The 13,688-nt window shown below is 34.1% G+C and overlaps 2 protein-coding genes across 3 annotated transcripts; both read left to right on the top strand.

Moving 5' to 3' along the window:
• The first annotated feature begins 728 nt into the window (after window positions 1–728).
• On the top strand, window positions 729–5,546 carry LOC142643141 (uncharacterized). Of its 2 annotated transcripts, none has more exons than XM_075817681.1 (5): window positions 729–892; window positions 1,666–2,083; window positions 3,761–3,807; window positions 3,932–4,895; window positions 5,023–5,546. In XM_075817681.1, the coding sequence occupies exons 2-4, from the start codon at window positions 1,771–1,773 to the stop codon at window positions 4,871–4,873; spliced, it is 1,302 nt and encodes a 433-aa protein (XP_075673796.1). In that variant the 5' UTR covers window positions 729–892; window positions 1,666–1,770; the 3' UTR covers window positions 4,874–4,895; window positions 5,023–5,546. The 2 variants fall into 2 exon arrangements, with proteins under 2 accessions (XP_075673796.1, XP_075673797.1); XM_075817682.1 differs by having other exon boundaries at window positions 745–892; window positions 5,005–5,546.
• Window positions 5,547–6,420: 874 nt separating this feature from the next.
• Window positions 6,421–8,122, top strand: LOC142643142 (uncharacterized). Its single transcript, XM_075817683.1, has 2 exons — window positions 6,421–6,983; window positions 7,658–8,122. The coding sequence occupies exons 1-2, from the start codon at window positions 6,711–6,713 to the stop codon at window positions 7,925–7,927; spliced, it is 543 nt and encodes a 180-aa protein (XP_075673798.1). The 5' UTR covers window positions 6,421–6,710; the 3' UTR covers window positions 7,928–8,122.
• The last annotated feature ends 5,566 nt before the right edge of the window (window positions 8,123–13,688 follow it).

Raw genomic sequence — 13,688 nt, 5'->3', positions numbered from 1 at the left:
CAAGTGGTAGTGGGTTTTAATCTCCACATATTATTTAGTTAATGGGTAATGTGACAATTTCTCATCAAAACAAGGATTTTACTAATGTGTGCCCTTAGGGCATACAATAATAATTTATTTTTAGAAAAAAATTTCTCGAAAATTGAAAAAGTATTGACAGTTTTTTCAATTTTCGAAAATTTTTTACCATAAATAGATAGGTTAATGTGTGCCCTTAGGGCACACATTAACCGAACCCTTAAAACAAAATGAGATTCATTTTAAAAAGGTAAGTCAAACCCTAGTTGTTTATCCCTTGATTCTTTTCTTTACGTATCTTTAGGATAGAGAAAATAGTGGACGATGATTATTACGTGTGAAAAAAAAAAATTTTTGATACATTAATAAAATATGATGTAAAATAGATTATAAAATTAAAAAAAAATATATATATATATATTAAAATAGACTAGAAATTTTGTACCAGCCGACCTGACAAAAATCTCCATGTACCACTTCTACTCATCAAGTTTACATTTTTTCCGACCAAAAATGTTTTATTTTATTATTATTATTATTTTATATATTTTTTGGACATTTACCCGACATACAAAATACTCAAAAATATTGCGTGGCATAAATTCCTACACAGTGCAATACTTAACGCCGTTAAAAAGTCACGGTCCAACCCTACCACAACCTCTAACGCCGTTACTCCCAATAAAAACCGTCAAAAACGACCTCAACCCAACTCCAACCCTCCCTTTCTTCTCTTCTCTGCAACGACAAAGAGAAGAGAGCACTCTCTCAACACAGCAGCCTCACTCTCTTTCTCTCTCTCTAAAAAAAACTTTCTCTCTCTAAAACTCTCTCTGTAACATTTTCTCAGCACTCACACACAAGAAAAAAACAGGTACGGTTCGAATTACCTCCGGTTCCTTCTTTTTCTTTTCATATAAATTAAATTCTTATATATATATATATATATATATATAGCTTTTTATTTATTTATTTGTTAGTTTTAATATTTCCAAATTTGTTTTCTGTGTTGTCCAAAATTATTTTTCAGTGTTGACTAAGAATTCCCGCTTTTCTAGCGTTAATTTCGGATCTCTCTCTCTCTCTGTCTTTCGATTTATAATTTTAATTTTAATTATTATTTTCCTATTTTTAGGGCTTTTTGATTTGGACTCACTCTAAAACTTTCCCTTAAGATTAGCAGATTGATTCGATTTTCAAAAACCCCTTATTTTCTGCTTCTATTTTCGTTTGTTTTTGTTTTTTTATAGTATTTTTGGTTTGGTGTGGATACTGAGTTTGTTGTTGAAAGCAGATAAAACTGTTTTATCCAATTTTGTGAAAATCAGATAAAAAATTTAGTGGGTTTTATTTTTTTGTTCACAAAGTCAAAGTTTTTTAATTTTTTAATTTTTTTGATTGACTTTGTAGATATAGAAATTGGGTTGCTTTAGATTAAAATGGAAATGGGTACTGCTTTGAACAAAGTGAAACCCTAGAAGAACTAATTCAATTCGAATCGAATCGAAGTGTAATTAACAATTGAAATTGATTGCGTTGTTAGGGATTTGTGTTAAGAATTGAGTTTTACTTTTGAAATCAATGCTATAGTTAGTGTTATTGTGGAATTTGATTAATTTGATTGTTGTTATGGTGATTGCTTTGTAGAGCGAACAGAGTATTGGGTAGTGGTGCCATAAGTGTTATGAGTGAGAGTTGATGGTTTGCTGTTAAGAGTTTGAAGTTGTGGTGGTGTGTAAAAGTGTTTTGAGTATGGGGTCTGTGTGTTGTGTTGCTGCTAGAGACAAGACTATACAGAATGGATCGAGTGGTGAGATTTTGCATAGGAACATTCGGTATTCGCCAACGTGGAGCTTTCGGTGGGATAACCGGGGACGAGTAGCTGGTGAGGAGACTTCTATTGGTTGGTTATCGGATGGGATAAGCCGGAATGATGGGTCAGAAAATAAATATGAACCTTCCTTTGCTGAGGAGGGAAGTCCTTTGGAACATTTTCGAAGATGTACATGGCAGAAGTCCCTGATTTCTGAAGGAACTGCTAGGCAAGTGAGGACTCCTGCTTCAGGTACTTTTTGAAAAGGGAAGTTCTTAATTTAAACTATATGGTGTTTCCTATGATGTTGGAGTGAATTTGTTAGATATGAAAATCTGAGTTAATAAAATCTGAGATAAAATGCCAAGTTTTTTTTCCACATGCTGCACTGGGTAGAGTAATTCCTATTCATATACCTTTCTTTTTTTGGAATGTTGTATATGATAAGTAAGTAATGTATTGAAAAGCACAAAACAAGTGTAAGCCTAGTTCACACGAATCATACAAGAGAGTAATGCCTATGATTTAATATCTTAAATTAATTTCTTGCATAATTGGAAAGTGTAAGATCTTTCATGTTTGCTTAAATATGTTCTTTAGTTCCTTATCAATTACATATAAAAATTTAGTTTCTCATGCATTTTTATTGATTTTAGGATGACATTTTTATAGGGGACTCAGTTGAAAATAAAGACAAAGGCCTTTCAGTCAATTGTTATATAGGATATCATTATAGGCTAATAGCCATATGGAAGAAATTAGACAAGTGGAAGGATTTAGGTTATAGTCGGGGTGTACAAATCTAAATTTTTAGGCGATCAAGGAGAAGGAGAGGCGAGTGTTTTCATTTTCTTGTACATGGTTCTTTTCTAAATGATGCCAGAGCTGAACACAATTGACTGTAAGTAATGATAGTCTTGCTGAAGAGTTACATGATGAATAAAGTGAAGGAAACTGGGAAATGAATGGTCAACTGCTTGAGGGGTTGTTTTTATTTGATAGAGACATTGTGAAACGAATATTTGGAAATTGGATGTTGCATTTCTTTCTTCTCTTACTTCCCCCCTCAAGAACACACACACACGCCAAAGAATTTTACGAGTATTACCTATAAGGCTACATTCCCTTTAGTTTTCCCTATATTGCTGAAATTCATATTACGCCTTGTGCATATATGTAGTTTTCACAAGTAGTTTGGGACATGAGACGGTGTACAATTTTGGTACTGTGTTGATATTTGTTAACTGTTCATGGCTATATCATCATCACTATTAGGTAGTTTTCTTCGTGAGTTGTTGATAGATAATCTCATTGAAGACATTTATCAACAAAAAAAAAAAAAAAAAAAGATAAACTCATTGAAGACAATGGGGTTAGATCCAGTCTTGGTGATGCCCAAAAGTTGTTGTCCACTAGGCGGGCTTGTTTTTCATTGCATAGTTCTTTTAATATTTCAAATTTATTTTTTGTCATTTTATATAAATATGGTCAACTCAATATTGGTTGTAAAAATAAAATTGAACTTTTCAGCTTTATAGGTAAAAAAATAGTTTTCTTTTTCTGTTTCTGCCAGAAACTGGTTTTTGTGGAGCTGTAACACCAATCTGATGGATGTCCTATGGATTTTGGATTTTCATTTTGGCTGGCCGCCTATAACATCTTAAGGATGCATGCATACATACGTATTTTATGAAAAGAAATGCATTCATACATATATATATGTGTGTGTGTGTGCATGCATAAGTTTCTATTCTACATTTTATTGAAAAAAGTGTGCTCAGCAATTAGGATAACGAGATCTATACCTATCAAAACGATGACCTTTCAAGTACATCCCCCTACCCCACCTCTTGTCTTGTCTTTTGCTGATTGTAATCTTCAGTAACTGTGAATTGAGGTATCTGATTGGTTTTTCTGTGTATATATCAGATCAATCTATTTCAAGGAATGTTTCTATGGATGTGAGTCTGGATCAGGTATAGCTTATCCAATGAAGGGAATTTATTCATCTGCTTTATGACTCTCTCTCTCTCTCTCTCTCTCTTATACTCTTTGTTCCAAATATGACTTTTCCCCCAACATTTCCGGATCATATTGTAGGTTAAGGAATCTCCAACAGTTTCATTTCCATCTCCTATTAAACCATCACTGTCGTTGCCTTCTACTTCTTCATTATCTGCATCCCCCTTGTCATCCCAAGGTCAATTGCCTCCAGCTAGCACAACTCCATCAAGGTGGCCCCGTCGTTCTCCAGGACACCAGCTTTTAAGGCAAGTATCTGATAGTCAAATCCCCGGATTCAAGTCACCAGACAGCTACTCAGTTTCCGAAGAAAGGCCAGTGCTCCCTTCTTGGAGTAATGAATCAGCTAGGGGCTCCCGGGGGGGTTCTTCAGATGGTTGGTCTATGCATGCCTTTTCTGGGCTTATGGCCTCTTCTAATAGAGACAGGTGGTCTTTTGATAGTGAGTCCTTTGGCTTTAATCGTGAGAAGTTAACCAGATCCAGTAGCCGAATATCAACTTCTCCCTCTGTTGATCTACAAACATGTGGGGTTTGCTCAAAACTTTTGACTGAGAAATCCTCATGGAGTGGCCAGAAGATTATTGCTAATAATGAGCTTTCTGTAGTTGCCGTGCTTACTTGTGGGCATGTTTATCATGCTGAGTGTTTGGAGACTATGACATCTGAAATTAACAAGTATGATCCGGCTTGCCCAGTTTGTACTTTTGGGGAGAAACAGACCCTGAAATTATCTGAAAAAGCATTGAAAGCAGAAATGGATTTTAAGGCTAGAAATAAGAGATCAAGGAACCGGGTGGTGGATAGTGATCTTGATGGTGATTCTTTTGTGCTTGAACGTTTGAAAAGTAGTCAAGGGAAAGGACCCAAGATGGCCTCCAGTTCCAGCATGAGAAGTTCCTTGGGGAAGCCTTTCTTGAGGCGGCACTTTTCCTTTGGCTCAAAAGGATCTAAAACCTTATCAGAGAACCACTCTACGAGAAAGAAGGGGTTCTTCTGGGTGAAATCAAGTAAGGAGTGAGCAAACTCTATGCTGTTAGGAGGTGAGCATTTTCTGTCTCTTATATATGCTTGCTTATGTTTATTTTTGAACCTCCAAATACCCAACACACAATTCATAATTGAAAATTTTGGGATTCTTGTTGGACTCAGTGTTGTTTATACATACAGATTCCAGTGTTGATATCTACAATCTCAGTTTGGACAAAAGAATTATGAAGATTGCAAGATGTCATTCATCAAGATTTTGTTATGAAAAAATCTTCTTCTGCATACACACTCTAAACTTCAACAGAGCTTGTGGAGTTAAGGACTGTAAAGAAGAGAATAGAGAATCTATAGAAGGAACAGTTCAATATAAAAAAAAACGAAAAATATATTAGAATGAAAATGCATATCATTAGACTGGTGATCTCATATTCTTATTTTGTACAGATCAATTTGTTTTTTGCATGGACACATAAATGAATTGATCCTAATGAGATTCTGTAATCTGTATGGTTAAGGGACCGTGGAGGTGCCAAAGGGCAATATTATGCCCACTTACCATTGTGTGCATTGGTGGAAGGGGTGGTACTTGCTAGGCAATAGGTTTACAATGTGATTTTCTGTTGATGAATTACATCACTGTTTACATACTTGATGATGAATTATTAATCCTTGCAAAGTAATGAAGAATTGTGGTTGCTGATGAACATAGACAATAGCTCGATTAGACTACTTCAGAAGTGCCTTTTTCTTTGTCGTACCCATTTTATTTTTATTTTTTTGTTTTTCATTAAATTCTCGATGAGCATTAGAAAGGAATAAAGGAATAACGTACAATTTGTCTCAAAGCATAAAGTTGTGTTGCTTTCACGACTGGCAGTATTTTCTAGACAATTAAGTTTTGATGTGAACGTCTTTTATGGTCGACCAAAAAGACTTACTTGTGGATGCGTTTGAGTTTTGACTAATTGCAATTGCATTGAGTTTTGGTGAGGTCGGTGGACGAAAATAATTGCTATGGAGACCTTTTAACAGTATAGGTTTGAAATTTGGTGTCATTTTTTTTTTCATTTCTTTTTTGGTTAACCTAATTAAGCAACAAGTATTTGGCATTGAACTTGAAGATGACTCTTCAACCCAAAAAGCAATACTATAAATATAAAAACTTTGATTATGAGGAACGAGGAAGTCAATGTACTCCTCTAAAAGATCCAACAGGGAAATTCTTGGGTATCAGTTTACACTATTTGCCTCTTCTATTTGACCAACAAGCTCTCCTTTTAAATCATACTTCCAAGAGCATAGCCCCATTATTTCAAATCAGCAAGAACCAGAATGTCTTTGAACACTTTGTCATTGTGTTGTGCTGTATATGCTCCCATTTCTCTTTAAGAAACTTTGTGTAATGGTCTGAATCTGGCGTGTGAGCAAACACTTTGGATACGATCTCTCAGAGTTTATCCAATGCACTTATTCTACGAGCTATTTTAAGTATAGGCAAAAATAATCTTGACTCGGAATGTATACAAAGTGACAAACATATGTCAGAAAATTGGAAGCAAATCTCAAACTTATTTTGGATTGGAGATAACTATAACATATTTAGGACTCATCTCTACCCAAAAGCCAGAGCCATGAACATATGTCACTCAATAGAGCAACACATGCCCTCCCTTAGCTAACGTGGCACTGTTGTTCATGTATTTTTTGCACTCTTAATGACACTTGTGAATACTCAAGCTACATGCAAAAACACTACCGCCGTATATATCATTTTCCCTTTTAAAAATAAGCTCCACCCTTGGCTTCAATGAAATAACTTGTTATTGCTATTTGGTAGAGCTAGAATTTCTCTGAGTTATTAGCAAAGAATGGATGAAATACGATATCAGTATGGGAAACCAATTCAGCTCACTGATGAACATGGCAACCCAGTCCAACTGACCGATGAACATGGTCACCCCATGCACCTTACTGGTGTGGCCACCACAAAAATCCATGATGAACCAGATAGAGAAACCACTGGGGGAACTTTTGCTAGTACTGGTGTTGATGGTGCAAAAAAGCATGATCAGCAGCTGGATCAACAGAAGCAGCAACATGAGCTCGGGTTTTCTCGGTTCAGTAGCTCCAGCTCTGGCTCGGTGAGCTTTAGTCTAAAAATAGTAAAGAAAAAATTGACAGATTATTATTGAAGTAACTTTACTTTCACATGGGATCATCACTAACATCACAGATTATTATTAACATCATTTTTTCCATGTATCATTCGTAACACTATTTTTATTATGGGATCATTACTAACATCACAGATTATTATTAACATCATTTTTTCCATGTATCATTCGTAACACTATTTTTATTATGTACCAATAATATAACTTAATAGTCGTTTAAAGGTTAAAGAAAATTGTTTTCTTTAGATATATAGTTTCCGTATCTTTGTTTTAGATTAGCCTAAGTAGATGGTAGTTGTGATTGGAACAATTTTATTTTCACATGAGATTATCACTTAACACTACAAATTATTATTGACATCATTTTTACTATGTATCAATCATAATACTTTTTTTTTTTTTTATAATGTACCAATCATATAACTTAATAACTTAATAGTAGTCAAAGGTTAAAGGAAAATGTTTTTCTTAAGATTTATAGTTTCTGTATCTTTGTTTTAGATTAGCCTCAGTAAGTAACTAAGTATATGGCAGAGATGATTTACAAGTCAGAAGTAATAAGTGATTTTAATCTGTTTATGCTGAAATTTTTATTTTCCATTCTCTTTATATGTATGTTTGGCTTCATTTGCAGTCTGCAGTCTGAGGATGATGGGCAAGGTGAAATTGAAGGACAAGGTGGGGAAGTTAGGAGAAGGAAGAAGAAGGGTTTAAAGGAGAAAATAAAGGAGAAGTTAACAGGTGGGAAGAGCAAGGAGGAGCAGTCACAGACAGCGAGCTTTACAAGCACAGCCACAACCACTATATCCGCTGGTGCCATCGGCCCTGGTGCTCAACCTTACCCTGAACATGAGAAGAAAAGTGAGATAAAGAAAATCAAGGAAAAATTGCCAGGCCACCATAGCCATTAAAAAAGCTGTGTGTAAATGTGCATGTGCATGTAATTTGCTGTCTATAAAGTTTGTTTCTTGCCGAGGTGTGCATGTAGGTCTAGATTTGTATTAATAAATTTATCAAGTTTTTACTTCCAAGTATTGACATGTAATAAATTTGTTGTAAGTTCACTTTGAATCTTTGATTTGCTGGTTTAAGCACTTTTAATGCATAAAATGTTCTTTTCTTGTGATTTTGTAAATATAGTAATATACACACACAATATAAACTGTCTTAACGATTGAATAAATAAAAAGAACAAATAAAAAGAACAAACAAAACTTATGCCTACTAGAAAAAAACGTAATGAAAGGATTCTCTCTTATCAAGGCTAGTATTTTATACTATCTAATTAATATAGATTTTGTATCTTGCAGTGGTGTTTTGAATTTCTTGAACGTTTGTTTTCTAAGATATGATAATTTTGTGTAATTTACACAGAAAAAGCATTATAATCTGGGTCCATCTCTAAAAGACTCTTATTCATGAAAATATGAAAGTTAAAAAGTAATTAGAATATTGGACAGGCCAATCTAGCTCGCCACCACGATCAACCTATCCCCAAAAATGTGAGAGAGAAATCCTTTCTTTTCCACAAACCAAAAATGTGAGAGAGAAATCCTTTCTTTTCCACAAAAATGGGATGCCCCTAGGGTCCAATTCAATATCCAATAATATGGTATAAACTATAATCTTTATGACGTGGGATAATGTATTCACCTATACTTCAAGAAGATTCTTTTGGAGTCAATTTTTTTTTTTTTTTTTTGAAAATTGGAGTCAATTTTGACCCTTTAATTGTTTTGAGCGAGTGTATTTTGTAATGTATTTTCACCTATATTTCAAGAAGATTCTTTTGGAGTCAAAAATTTTTTTTTTTTTTGAAAATTGGAGTCAATTTTTGACCCTTTAATTGTTTTGAGCAAGTGATTATATGACGTTATGCTCTTCGTGGAAGAGAACATGACCCAATACAGACCCACCTTAAAAGATGGGTGGATCTCACTTTTGTTTTGGCTCAAAGTTGGTAACCGCTTCTCAAAACTTTTTTTTTTTTTTTTAACAGTCTCTTACATGAATGAAATTGACTAAAAGCAATACAAATAAGAATGTAAACAAAAAGAAAGTAAATGAAAAGTAACTATATGAGAGGTAACTTGTGGCTTTCAACCTTCATATGTGAAAGACTATTGAGTTTATTATCCCATTAGCGAACATGATGTCAAACTATTCAACTGTTTGTGTAAACCAAGACAACAGAATTCATATTCACTTTTGAACATAATTTTTTCTTATGATTCACTTTTGAACATAATTTTTTCTTATGATTGTGATTGTTTTAGCTATGAACAACTTATGTATTTCAAAAAAATTACAACTAGGTAGAAGATCCATCAATTCCAATAAAGATTCTGTAAGATGGATTTAATTTCACCATTGGCAGTGTCTTTTCAAGAAGAAGACACTTCAAGTGTGGACATTACTTACTTTAAGTATTGAGGTTAATTGTCTAACATATATATTAGAAAATCTGAACTAAAAGATTTTGATATGTTGGCCCTTTTACCACATCTTTGTTCATTCACTCATTCCTTCTGTTAACTCTTGATCAGAATAGTTACTAGTTATTGTCTCAAAACTTCTTTTAAAATGGTTTGTCTCTTAATTTACAAGAAAATATATGCAAATCTTAATTTCAAAGAGTGAGTGATATTTCATGAAATGTTTAGGGTCATCATTTCATAAACCTTAAATAGGTAAAGTTGAATTCACCTATAAAAAGAAAAAAAAAAGAAAAAAAAAAGAAAAGGATCAAGACCATGTAGAGTTCTCTACTTAGTAAAGTTCTTTTAATCCTAATTATTTAATATAAAATAAATTGTCTAGATTATGCCATATCATAATTTCATTAATACAATTCCTAAAATAATTATGGATAAAACAGCAAAATACATTTAACATTCATGAGATGAGGTTAAACTAACGACAGCTAGGTTTAAAATTTTTCAAAACGATAAACTTGGTTCCTAATTACTATGAGAGAGATAAGAAAAATAAGTAACAATTTAGGATCAAGTTGGGTTTAGGAACTAAATTAGTCAGTTTTGAAAATTCTTAAACCTAGTTAGTATTAGCCCAAACTTTAGACCGCCGCGCGCCTTTAGTGTGATAGTCACTCCACAAGTATAAATACTTATAAGGTGTGAGGAGTAAGGATTGGGGTTTAAGTCTCCAAGAAAAAGTTTCACACATATATATACACTTAAATTAGGCTAGCGTAGAAATTTTATCTTGTTTAAAAAAAAAAAAACCCAAACCTTAGGAGTGTTAACAATATTGAATATTTATCAGTTAATTTTTCAATTTATATTTATATTTATATTTTTTTTGTTTTCACCAATGTTTTATGGACGGGGAAAATGGGCCATTAGGCATGGATGCTGAAGAATATAGTTAGTAGGCTCCGAAAGGAAAGTATATAAAATACTAACATCTCGACTCTCAGAGAGTCGATTTTCAACCTAAAAATCGAGTCTTTAAGACTCGATTTCCATGTTCTAATCAAATCTGATGTGGCCATTTTCCACGTGGTGGCCACCTGGAAATCGAGTCTTAGAGACTCGATTTACATGTGAAAAATTAAATACTCTTAATGGACCAAGGGGGACTCCAGGTAGATATCGAGTCTTTTAGAGTCGGTTTTTAAAGGAAATCGAGTCTCAGAGACTCGATTTGTAATGTTTGGTCCACTTTAGTCCACGTGGCTAGGGCAGCTGCTTTTTATCACCCAATAATAAGTTTCTGAGGTCTGCCGTTTGCCATTGCAAAACAAAATCCAGCAGCTCTCTCTTCCTCTCTCACTCTCTCTCTCTCTCACTCTCATACAAAACTTCAAATCAAACTCACCCTCCATTTACACATTCTCATGTCAAGTAAGGTTTTTATACACCCTCTCTAGTTGTTAGTTTTTTTTTTTTTTTGAATAGTTGTTAGTTACATATATGTAATGTTAGGGTTTTTTTATGGGTAATTGTTAGTTATATATATGTAATGTTAGATTTTTTATGGGTATGTATCATGAGTTTTTTTGTTTGGTTTGTTATTTTTCTTTATATTTTTGATAGAATGATTTGAAGATTTGTGTGTTTAGTTTTTTTTTTTTTATTTGAGTATGATTAATGATTTTTTTTTTTTAGAAACAAATGGTAATGATTGAGTATATATGCTAATGTGGGGTTTGTACATGCATATGATGTAACAAGTTAGTGTATATATGCTAGGTTTTTTTTTTTTTTTTTTATAAGAAGTAAAAAATATTTAAGATATATATATTTGTATTGTTAGGCTTTTATCATGGCTATTTTTGTTGTTGTTTGGTTTAATATTTGTTATTATTTTTTTGTTAGAATGATTTGAAATTTTGTAGTGGGGGTAAGTGTTGTCTTTAGTTTTTTTATTTGTTTGAGTATGAAATGATAATGATTGATTGTGTTTGTATGTGATGTGGAGTGAGTATATGCAAATGTGGGGTGTGTTGGATGTAAGAAGTTGTAATTTTTGTACTTTGAGTACATAAAAATGTTTTGTAATTGTGTTAAAATATGTCACTAACATATTACCCTTGACTCTAATAGGTTCACAATCTCTGAAGAATATTGACATAAATGTATACTACGGTGGTCCCCTTTTCAATCCTGAACAGATTGACGGATTCGCATTTCAAGGGCCGAGTATCGAATGCTATTACATGATGATACGTCGTAAGTTGAAGACATTGAATGATTTGAAGATGAAAATAATGAAAGAACTAAGTTTGAGCCCTACTTGTTATGACATAAATATTATTTATCGTTACCCACAAGAAGTCCTTCATGAACGGATAAATTACAAATACATGGCGATCAAAGAAGATAAACATGTAAAGGTCATGTTTAATAGGATCCATAAAATGCCCCAAGTAAATGCTGCTGAGTTGTACGTAAGTTCCGAGCCGCTCGCAGAAGTTGATGTCGAGGAGTTGCAGCAACAAACAACTACATCTTTGCAATTAGACGATGGATGCACTACAATGGGAGGTTACACATTCCCATCTCAAGATTATGCTGCCAATACTAGTGAAACACTTCAACCTCAAGAGACATATTTGGGGGTGGAGGACGAAGATCATTTTGCGAATAGTGATGAAAATCTCGATGATATGGATGAGTACGAAGAGAGGATTGAGCGAGGCGACTTTGAGAAGGATGTGGATGACCATGAACTTGCTTCCAATTTTGAAGAGGAAAATATGGAGTGCCATGATGAAGGTGATGCGGAAGATGATATTGGCGTCCAGCATGTTACAAATACGACCACTGCCTATACACCTCCTGCCGAGTCATTCTCCGCAAATACTTGGGAAAATATGGTTGATCCTTCACGTCTTCAGATACCATTTGTTTCTACTTGGGAAGATGGGATGCATTTTAATAAAGGGTTGACTTTTGTAAATAAAGAGGCGGTGAAGCGTGCATTGATAATATACGCAGCAAAGGATAATAGAAATTTTATAATCCGGAGGTCGACCAAAACTAAATTGTGCGCCGCGTGCATTGACACCAACTGCAAGTGGTACATTGGGGCATTCATGAAGGCTAAATTAAATGGTCTGTGGATGGTCACGTCTTATGTGGGTCCACACAGTTGTATACCCTTTGGCCTGCAAAGAGACGGTAAAATGATGGATTCTAATTTTGTTGCATCAGAAATTGTGGGAGAGGAAACAAAAGGGTTCAAGGTGTTAAACAAATTGGCATAAACTTCAAGAGCTCTTTTTGCAATCAGCCTTTTGTTTTTTGATAAGTAAGAATTAAATAGTTTTTACACCAAATGATCTTTCTTCTTCGTCTCTGACATCTTGAAAAAAAATTTACTAAATACTTGTGTCTTGTGCTTCAGGCTTATGAGAAAAGGTACTGACCTGATATATCTTTTAGGTCTCTGTGTAATGCTAATCTAGGACACTATAAACATTTAGTACATCTTCTGAAAATTCCTCACATGTGATTTCTTCTGTACTGCCCCCAGCTTTTAGAGCTACAGGCAGAATCTGTACAAACCATTATCACCCATTTTGTCCTTCAGTTAAACCAAACTGTGGCCTGCAACTTTTAAGACATTCCTCTCATCCATCATTTTTCTTAACCTCTCAGCATCTCCGAACTTTCCAACACCTGCAAAGATGTTGGACATGAGTACATAATACCCTCCATATGCCCTCTCCATCTCCAATATCTTCATGGTTACCCTCTCACCCATCTCAGCATTACCATGAAAGCTACAAGCACCCAAAAGCGTCCTCCAAATCACAACATTAAGAATCTCAGCAGGTATTTCTAATGCCATCTTCTCTGCTTCTTCTAACCTCCCTGCCCTTCCCAGCATATTTATTTGTCTATTGGTTCATTCTTTGAAGGAACCACACAAGTTAATGTAAACTTTTGGCTGTTTGGAATCCTAATACTGTATCTAATGCATGAGCAAGTTCCATTTGTGACAGTTGGATTCTACAGTAGAAAGCAGAACACATTCACGGATGACTAGGCCTCAATTGCTTAAACAGCCTATGAATCCGGATAAATATTTAACTTTGAGAACTACTTTTTGAGGATTCGTTGTAAATTTCACAATAATGCACGTAATTACAATTTGCCAAAAATAAAGATATATATAATATAACCCCAACCTATCCAGAGCTAC

The sequence above is a fragment of the Castanea sativa genome, chromosome 7 (assembly GCF_040712315.1).
Source record: "Castanea sativa cultivar Marrone di Chiusa Pesio chromosome 7, ASM4071231v1".
NCBI classification, from domain to species: domain Eukaryota; kingdom Viridiplantae; phylum Streptophyta; class Magnoliopsida; order Fagales; family Fagaceae; genus Castanea; species Castanea sativa.
Note: the sequence above shows the minus strand (reverse complement) of the source record. Positions and strands in the feature narration are given on the sequence as shown.